This window comes from Macrobrachium nipponense, chromosome 20 (assembly GCF_015104395.2).
Source record: "Macrobrachium nipponense isolate FS-2020 chromosome 20, ASM1510439v2, whole genome shotgun sequence".
Classification (NCBI taxonomy): Eukaryota; Metazoa; Arthropoda; class Malacostraca; order Decapoda; family Palaemonidae; genus Macrobrachium; species Macrobrachium nipponense.
This window is the reverse complement of record NC_061089.1, coordinates 30,987,379-30,997,422: the sequence shown is the minus strand read 5'-3', so window position 1 is coordinate 30,997,422 and position 10,044 is coordinate 30,987,379. Positions and strand designations below refer to the sequence as shown.

At 35.1% G+C, this 10,044-nt stretch overlaps 1 protein-coding gene across 1 annotated transcript in view; it reads left to right on the top strand.

The window, feature by feature from the left end:
• Nucleotides 1-4,446, top strand: part of LOC135224437 (protein AATF-like) — a 109,815-nt gene extending 105,369 nt beyond the window's left edge. Inside the window, exons 7-8 of the mRNA XM_064263428.1 lie at nucleotides 3,017-3,212; nucleotides 4,150-4,446. Coding sequence (XP_064119498.1) covers nucleotides 3,017-3,212; nucleotides 4,150-4,419 — 466 coding nt within the window. The 3' untranslated portion in view covers nucleotides 4,420-4,446. The remainder of the gene's footprint in view (nucleotides 1-3,016; nucleotides 3,213-4,149) is intronic.
• Nucleotides 4,447-10,044: the final 5,598 nt, after the last annotated feature.

Here is a 10,044-nt window from a genome sequence, read left to right as displayed (position 1 = left end):
TGGCATTGATGGATGTTCCATAACAATCCTTTTTAAAATGTTATCCGTTCTTTTTTGTAGGTTTTTCGTGGCCTCCCTGAGCCTTTCTTCCGCTTCAGTGATGAATCAAGGTCCTCCTGTCTTGGAGCGGTTTGCACCACAATGAGACGGTGCTTTTAGAGATTCCCAGCTCTCTTGCAATAGCTGACATTGACTTGCCAGTTTTCCATAGGGTCACAATTTCTGCTTTCTTAACCAAGGATAAGGAAGTTTTAGCCATAATTCATTAGCTAGCGCGCAAGAGCGCCAAATGTAGCGGTGACGAAAGCGTGAATGGGGCAGGAGCGCATACAATGACACCCGACCTTTGGGACAGCTTGAGTATCACTGAAGTGCATTAGTTACTCATGGTACCGAACAGCGAGACAATACAGGCTGCCAGACGAACAATAAATTGGGGAAAATATATACTTCTCGGGCGGAAATCGCAAGAAAAGTCCGAACGCTTATTACAGTAATATATAGGGAGTCATTCGCTTTTTTTTTGCGCCGACTGTATATATATATATATATATATATATATATATATATTATATATATATATAATATATATATATATATATATATATATATATATATATATATATATATATGTATATATATATAAAATTTTTATAACATATGGATTACACTTCTGCAACTTTCAAAATAGATACCATAATTAGTGCCACAAATGGAGACTTGAGTATTTTTTTGTATGATATCATTAAGTATCATAAGTGTTGGGCAAAACTATTTAGTATTTCAAGAAATACAGACCTACAAAAAAATTCAAATCAGTTGTTTATATTTTACAAGGTGACATCAAAATTGCCAATGTAACTCATTAAAAGTTATATTCCTTGATATTCTTATCATTACATACCAGTAAAAATGAATGCTGTTTGTTTAATAATCCCTGTTATAAAGATTTTCTTTTGATCCATGTAAAATATTTACTTTGAATGGTTAACAATGAAATTATATCTAAAAAATAATTGTCCCAAAATCCTGGGATCCAAAATCGGGCTCATACTGGAAACCCTAATTGTGTCCGTGCCTAAGATGAGCTTGTTGCACTTCTCATCCTCAACCAACAGTACAGACTAGTGAATATTGGCTGTCAGGTATAAGGCCATTGAACCTAGGCAATTATTAATATTAATATATATTATGCCTATGGATGAAGCTTATATGGGATGACAGCATTGGAGATGACCCTTTTTTTACCATACTGTTGTCAAATTTTATTGTGTGTCGGTTTGTCCCATGAATAAAGAACGATGATGATTAGTTCTGCCTCTAGAGAGTAAAACACGACTAAATTTATGGTGGAAAGAAAGGCACATAATGTCGACAAATTGATCTACTATTTTGCTCAAGGGTATACAAACTACAGCACACAGAATTAAAGTGTTTATTTCTTCATATAGTACACAATGTCCTTGGTAAATGCTGCAAAGATCATTTACCAATCCTTAAAGACTGCTTAGAAAATAACTGTAATGTAGTTACCAGATATGCAAAACTTTATGGCTTAACTGCAGAAGAAATATACCAGCAAAATTAACTTTTTTTATTTCTGCATAAAGTACATAATGTATACATATAGTAAATGGTCCATAAATCATTTGACAGTCTTGATGGACATCCAAGAAAACACGTTTTAGGTTGTATGGCTTGCACCATTGTTTACATAAGAATCATTGCATACCGTTGAGCCAGGCAGTGCACATCACCAACTGGTTTGGCTACTAAACGCTGTCCAAAATCTCCTCTGTATCTATGAGTGGCCCTCATTAAAAAGGCAAACCCTCCTTCACTCCTTTCCTAAGTCACATGACATCCAAAAGGTAAGTAGATTGTTAACTTTCTTCAGAAATGTTTCTTTCAAAGAAATCCCTGAGTGTACAGGGAGGTTAATAGAGGAAGTATTCTTGAACTGGAGAAGGCACAATAATCCCACAGCCAGACCTTACATAGTTAGGTAAGTCACCTTAGAACCACAAGGGATAATATATATATATATATATATATATATATATATATATATATATATATATATATATATATATATATATATATATATATATATATATATACTATATATATATACATATATATATATATATATATATATATATATATATATATATATATATATATATATATATACATTTGTGTGTTGTTTCCTGTTCTTAATTGCCAAACCCTAATGGGTACCCAGAATAAAGAAAACAATTGATAACCTGTACTATACCTTGGATCAAAAATGATTGAGACACTATTATTATTAAAGTGGTCATGCTGAGATATTGGTGGGGAAGGTGCAGTTATTTTGCAGGCAGACCTAGTATAAATTTAGGTAAGTCACATCAGACCCACAAGGGGTAATGCATATACATACATATAGCTTTGTGCATTGTTTCTTCTCTTTATTGCCAAACCCCATCAGGTATCTGGAATAAAAAAAATTTGTTGATAACTTGGGACTACGTATATACTTTGACCAAATACTTATCTGGGTCGTTGGGATTTATTGATGGGTTTTTCCTATGGCAAAACCTGTTTTATTATCAGACAGATTGACAAGATTAAGCATCTTCTTTAATGACAAGATATAGTATTTTTTTTATGTTTATAGTTTGAATTAATTATTATGCATATTAGTACCAGAAGCAATTCATTAAACAAGTTAAATTATCACACAGTAACTTTAGTGTTAAAATGCAGTACATATATTCAGATAAGTCATAGTTGTAGACTAACTTTTTTCCTTTATTATGAAAAGAGCATCTGTATCAGGGAATTATTGTATTATCCTGCAATTCTTTCATTGCATATCAAATGAAGAATCCAATTGCCATGTATCATTGTCACTAAAGTCATGGTTTATGAAGATTAGGGCCAAGTTTGTTATTTCTGATGTTCATTTATTTTGTACTTTTTCAATAGCACTTGTTAAATTTTCAATTCTTGGCAAATTTTTATTCTACAGGTGGTACGAAAAGACCAAGTTGCTTTCAAGTGCAAGGGGACGTGATAAATTCAGTGGGTTTGAGGTATCTGCTCTACAGCAACTGAAGAATGTTCTCAACAATAAGGCACAGCTTATTAGACGAACACAGCTTACAGGTGTTACAAGAGGCAAAACATACCATATCCTAGGAACCAATGATGAAAGCATTACTGAGGTAAGCAGAAGTTCATAGTACGTATCAGATAACTGACCATTTACTCACTATTATTCAGATTTCACCAGTATTCAACCTACCCTTGGCTCTAATAATTTGGATAATTGAACCTTTACTTTGTATATTACAATGTACAAGTCAGCCTGTTGTATAAGTTTACTCCATTTATTCTACCTGAAATTATTGTTACAGAGCTATACAGTACCTGATAGATAGTTGACCCTCTAAATTACGGTAATTATGGTGTTTTCCAGTGCTCACAAACATTCAGCATTCTTTATCTACTTTCTCACCAATCTTCACAAAACTCCTGACTAGTGTAAGACATTTCATGAATTATCATATAATAAATGAGATGAGTATTGCCCTTATTGTTCCTCTAGGTGAAATGATGAAGTATAATGCTAGTTTCAAGTTAAAAGTAGTTGATCTTGCAAATTTGTCACACAACTATGCAGCAGGTTTAGTGTTAATATAAAGCTTGTTTGAGAACTAGAAGAAAACCGATGCTACACTCCAGAATATGCCTAAGACGGTATGTGCTATAAGGACAGGTACCAACCACTGGCCTGAATTAGAAGTTTAATACTATTTAATTCTTTTAAGTCTCAGTATTGTGTTGCGTGTTAACACAGATGTTAGGCAAAGTTCAGTAGTAGTTTTAGGTATCCTGATGTTACTGGTGCAACTATATTTAAAGATTGGTGTGTTATACCTGCCATATAAGTTGACCCCTAATTTTGAAAATAAAAATTTGACCTTTAAAACTCAATTTGTACAATATACGGGTGATAAAAATGATAATTGCAGAATACAAATTACCAAAACTGTTTACACTTCAGAATACTATTTAAAATAAGAATTTGGTTTTCATATGCATGGATTTGGCTTAGCTTAATCTAAAAATATGCTATTTAACCTGTTATTTATTTTTCAGGCTGAGAGAGAGCAGTATGACCCAGAAATTTTTGACGATAATGACTTTTACTCAAGAGCATTAGAAGATATGCTAAAGTCTAAGATATCCTTATCTGATGATATGTCAGATGTTTCACGGAAGTGGATTGAAATTCAGAAACTCCGTAAAAAAGCCAAGAGGAAAGTGGACACCAAAGCAACCAAAGGACGAAAACTGAAGTATGAGGTCAGTGGGCTTTTGGCAATTATTACTTTTCATTTTTTCTTCAGATTAAGAAATATCTTTTAATATTGTAAAGGATTCAGTGAAGGCAAATGCATGCACTATTAATATACACACTTTTATATGCCATTAGATTAATGTGTAATATTGCATAAGATTTATAAGTTAAGAAAATGCAGTGTACTTAGTTCATCTTTTCTTAAAATTTTGTCATTGAAGTTAATTAGTTAGATTTAACACTATCAGTTTTTTCACAGAAACATGAAGTAGATGTTCAAGGAGCAAAATTCTGAAATATCCCGATTCACATCTTTGCTAATGATAGAGGCCCATTTGGATTTTCAAAGAGGAATTATTTGCATTAGCTGCTTGAAATAACTGATGAAAATAATTCTTGCATCTTATTCATGTTTCTTTGTCAACTCTTCTGAGAATATTTTATATGTGCATCAGCTAGTCAGTTCATTTATTACTGTTTGGTGTTTCGGACTAGTGTTTTACACATGTTTGATAATGTCCTGACTTTGTGAAGTGTAATTCATGGGATAAGTGAAGTAATATTCTGACTTTTGTGAAGTGTAATTCATGGGGTAAGAGCCTATTAGATATGGGACATGTAACATTTTACTTCGTCATACATTACTTACTCTTTTCTTCTCAGCCAAAACAGAGTTCAGTATTTTATACTGATCTGAAATTCCCTATTATAATCAAATGGTTGTGTAGCTTTCCTGTAAAAGCTCTTCTTTGGATACTCTTTGTCATCTAATGCATACTTATAACCTATCTCTATGATTGAATGTCACTCAGCTTATCTTTTTAATCCTTAGTCCAGAAATTATTTTCTGAAGCAAATGCCAGTATTCTATAATACTTAGCAAATAGTAAACATTGACATGCATCCTGTATCCTGAAAACATTTTTTCAGCATGATCCTTAGAATTATGATCTATCTGACCCCTCCAAATTATCATCATATCATGCATACTCAGCTTGGCCAAAAATCTTTGTAGGTTTTACTCTGAGACCTTCTGATGGATTTGGACCCTCTTTCTCATTGATTATGACTCTGGATTTAATAATATGAAACTAGAGGAGATCAGTTCTGTACTACTTATTCTCTGGGTAGTCTTCTGAAACTTTGGGAATTGCTGTGCAGGTGTTAATTCCTCACTGGACAAGTGGGTTCCGTACTTGACTGTCACTCTGGTAGCCTGAGTTCACTTCCCGTGGCCACCAGTGTGGAATTAGAAGAATTTATTTCAGGTGATTAGAAATTCATTTCTCGATATAATGTGGTTCGGATACCACAATAAGCTGTAGGTCCTGTTGCTAAGTAACCAATTGGCTCCTAGACACATAAAAAAAAAAAAATTTTATCCTTCGGGCCAGCCTTAGGAGAGCTGTTAATTAACTCAGTGGTCTGGTAAAGCTAAGATACACATAACATGTCTCAGGTGTTGATGTACAAAGTCTTTTCACATTAACTAGCTTAAGGCTGTATTGACCAAATTAATTGCTTTTGGCTTCATTCCCTATCCCTAATCTGACTTTGTTATAATTAATGTTTTTATGTTAGGTAAATCTTTGCTTTGTTAAACAATGACTGTTCCTCATTTGTCATCTGTCTTGTGCAGTATCTGTCTGAATTCCAATCTGGTCTGTATGTTCATCTATGCTATTTTCTCTTATTTTTTAAACTTATTTTACATTTTTTACTTGAATGTTGTGTTCTGATGTAGTTGTAAGAGGTACATCTGCCCCAGAGTCACATCTGCCCCTTTTCTTAAATGAAACGGTCTGACAAGAATCTGATTTTGCTTTTCATCAGTGAAGACCTTTAAGTAACTTTCAGCAATCCCTAAACCTTTTAAATAACATACAGTCATACTAATTTTAGAAAGTAAACCAACCAGTATTCAAATCCACCTTTTTGAAACAGAACGTAGGTGAGAGCACTCTTATGAGTGATAACAAAATCTAATTGTCACCCAAAATCATCCTAAAATTTATTACGTTTGAGTACTGTTCAAAGTAAGTATGTATACTTGCGTTATTTACTATGAATCCCATACACACACACTATATATATTATATATATTATATATATATATATATATATATATATATTATATATATTATATATATATATATATAATATATACATATAAAATGTGTGTGTATATGTGTATATATACACACACACACACACACACACACACACACACATATATATATATATATATATATATATATATATATATATATATATATATATGTGTGTGTGTGTGTGTGTGTGTGTGTGGTGTATATATATATATATATATATATATTATAATATATATATATATTATATATATATATATAGATGTGTGTGTTGTGTGTGTGTGTGTGTGTATATATACACATATACACACATATTTTATATATATATATATATATATATATATATATATATATATTATATATATATATATATATAGATATTATATAAACAGGCAGCCCACGGTTACCGTTGCCGTAGGGTTTATAGGCCATTGTCTGGTTATCGGTTTCTTAGGCTAGGTGCTGAGACTGCCTCATAAAATGCAAACATAACGAATATGCATCTTTTCCTCTGCTCTTTTAAAAAGTTATCCTTTACTTCACTTTATCTAGTAATACTGTATGTAGTCTTGTATTACAATTTGTGTTATAGAATACAAACAAACCAATCTTTTTTTGTTTTGGAAAAATCAGCTGAGGGAGGTAGGATTATTTTGCCGTATTTAACTCAAATCAGAGCAATTTTCTTGCTTCTATTTAGCATAAATTAATCTTTAGAAACTCTATTCATATGTGACAAGGTTATTTTTCTCTATATGAAGAGTTTTTAAGTTGAAAATTGATGTAAATAAGTGAACTACACTTGGTTATTTTTTTTATTAATAGATGGCGCTATTGTCTATTCGGTACATATTTCGGTACTTGCCGAAGCAACTTTCTGAATGGGATCGAGAGTCGACTTCTCTAGGTTTACTACAGTACCTAGCTCTCGACAAAACCAAAGCAGACAATCTCTGTCCTACAGAAGCTTCTTCCTGTAACTTGCTAAGACCAGCCAGTCATTGAGGTATCTCAACAGGCAAAATCCCTTGAGCATTGAGCCCATGTTGAGATGAGGGAGAAGACCCTTGCGAACACCTGAGGGGACGTGATCAGCCTGAAGCACAGTACCTTGAGTTGGAATATCTTCTCCCCGAGAGCAAAGCGAAGAAACTTTCTGGATGAAGGACGAACAAGGGATGTGGAGGTAAGCGTCCTTTAGATCTATCAACAGTAAAAAGTCGTCCCTCACTGCTGCCAACACTGTCCGAGGCATTTTTCTATCTTGAATCTTGTCTTTATGACAAAGTGATTCAGATTGGAAAGGTCAATTACTGGCCTCCAGTCGCCCGTCGCTTTTGGTACCAGGAAAATGTGACTGTAAAACCCTGGAGAAGGACGCATTACTTCCTCTGTCGCACCCTTGACCAGCATTTTCAACACTTCCTCTGAAAGAGCTAAGAACTTCTGGGGAATTGCAGGAATATGTCTGACTGAGATGTGGTCTGTTCGAGAGAGGGGGAGAGAAGTCGAATGGCAATAGATATCCCACCCGCAGAACATCTACTATCCAATCTCCACTCCATAATCCTGCCACTTGGGCCACTGGCCTGCCAGGCATCCCCCTACCCTTGGCAAAGGAGAGGGAGAGGCACCCATTCTCTTGACATCCCCCCACTGCCCCTTTCTCTATAAGAGCCCCTCCCAGGATTGCAGGGGTGAGATTGAAAGGGGCACTGCTTGTTAGGTTTAGCTTGAGAGGAGGACTGAGGAACCCTAGCCAAAGCAGAACCCCTAGAAGACTTAACAGGTGAAAATCTTCAAACCTGTCTCTGAAGAGGAGAAGGCGGGCAACGGAAACGTGCCTCCGACTTGGAAACTACATGATGGACCAACTACATGATGGACCGGTCAATCACATTTTCTAACTCAGTTCTTGGAAACAAGAACTGCAAATCCAGAAGATCCCCATTCCTGAGCGCCAATAAAGACTGAACTCGTTGCCATGGACAAAGCTGCGTCTCTCTTGGCCAGTAGAAGTTGGTCCATAAGTTCACACTAAGATGGGCCAAATAAGAAAATGCCTTACCACCTGACTGCAACAGTGTAGCAAGAGAAGATGCACTCACTAACCCTTCTTCATACCTATCTGAAGCAATCTTCGTTATTGCTGTGGACCATAAGTGAAGCCATGAGACCATCTGGAAGATGGAAGTCGCCATAGTCTCCATAGCTAAGGCTTCCTTTGATGACAAGGAAGGACCCACCGATCTAACTTGCTCTAAAGTTAAACCAGGTTTGAGACAAATCATGTCTGGATTAAGGTGATGAGGCATCAAATGAACCGCATTAGTCGAGTAGTACTTTCTATGTCGTGTGAGAGAAGGAGGAAGAAACTTGGGACAACCCCCTTTGAACGTAGAGAGCCAACCTGGTCTGACACCAAAGCGTTCACACATTGTAAGGTGGACTGAGCGTGGCCCGACAGGCACATGCGTTGACAAGGCCGTGAAGACTCGAGGGAAGCCATATCAACAAATACACACACACACTCAACACACTGTTAAAAACAGAACAAGGGCAGAAAAAACCGGCTTAGAAGGAGAACAAAGTGTAAGCGTCTACTCCCCAAGGCGGGTAGGAAGACTGGGCGTTACGAGGTTGAATGTGCGGTCTCTGACCAGCTTTCACCTCATAGGTGCAAGCGTTGCTAGATCTCACAGATTCCTTGATTTACAATCTCAGATTTTTTTAACCGGTTACCAGCTGGGGCTTGGAAAAATATCCTATTGTTAAGACCGAAGGTTTCTTCCGCATATGAACAAAGTGGATTTGAATAATGGTTGGGTTTGTTCATTTTCTATAATTAGTATGACTGTAAGTTATTCCAAAGAGTTTGTATTGGTGAATGATTTTCAGTTTAGTATTGTAAATTATAAAAAATTCATGTAAAATTAGTGAATAATTCTCACATTCATGTACGTATAAGTATAGTGAACTGTGTATGTGAATGTCTGTAGGTATTTTTGGACCAAATAAAATAGTTTTGATAGAATGAGAAAATATGTGAAAATACTATGTGCAAAAGATTAGGAAGAGACTTCAGTTGTTTATGGAAGCTAAATCTGGAATGTATAAAGGGAATGCTAAGACATCTCTTGGTTATGGGAATGAAGTACAGATTTTGAATACAAGTGAAACAAAAGGGTTTAAGCTATTCTTATGAACGGCGTGAAGAGTATATGTGGCTTAAGAATTGGAATGGTCAAAATGTAAAGCTATTCTTATGTGGAAAAAGGTAGGTACTATGAGATTCAGAGCCTTTGTCCCAGTGTTTTTGGAATAACTTTTTTCTGTGCGTTTGACAAAGATAATACTTACCCATAGTATACTTTACATCCCTACCTAATTTTCGGCAGCATTCTTTATTAATCATAATATTAGAAAAAAGTATATTCTTAAGAGTAAGATAAAGCAGCCAAAGCCAGTTGCAGAACACACTAATGTATGGGTTCAAAGTTATATGTGGCGCAAACATATGACGTCCTGCCTTCTCGCACAAGGTGATGACGACTAACAGCTGTCTCTGAAATTCCGTATTAATAT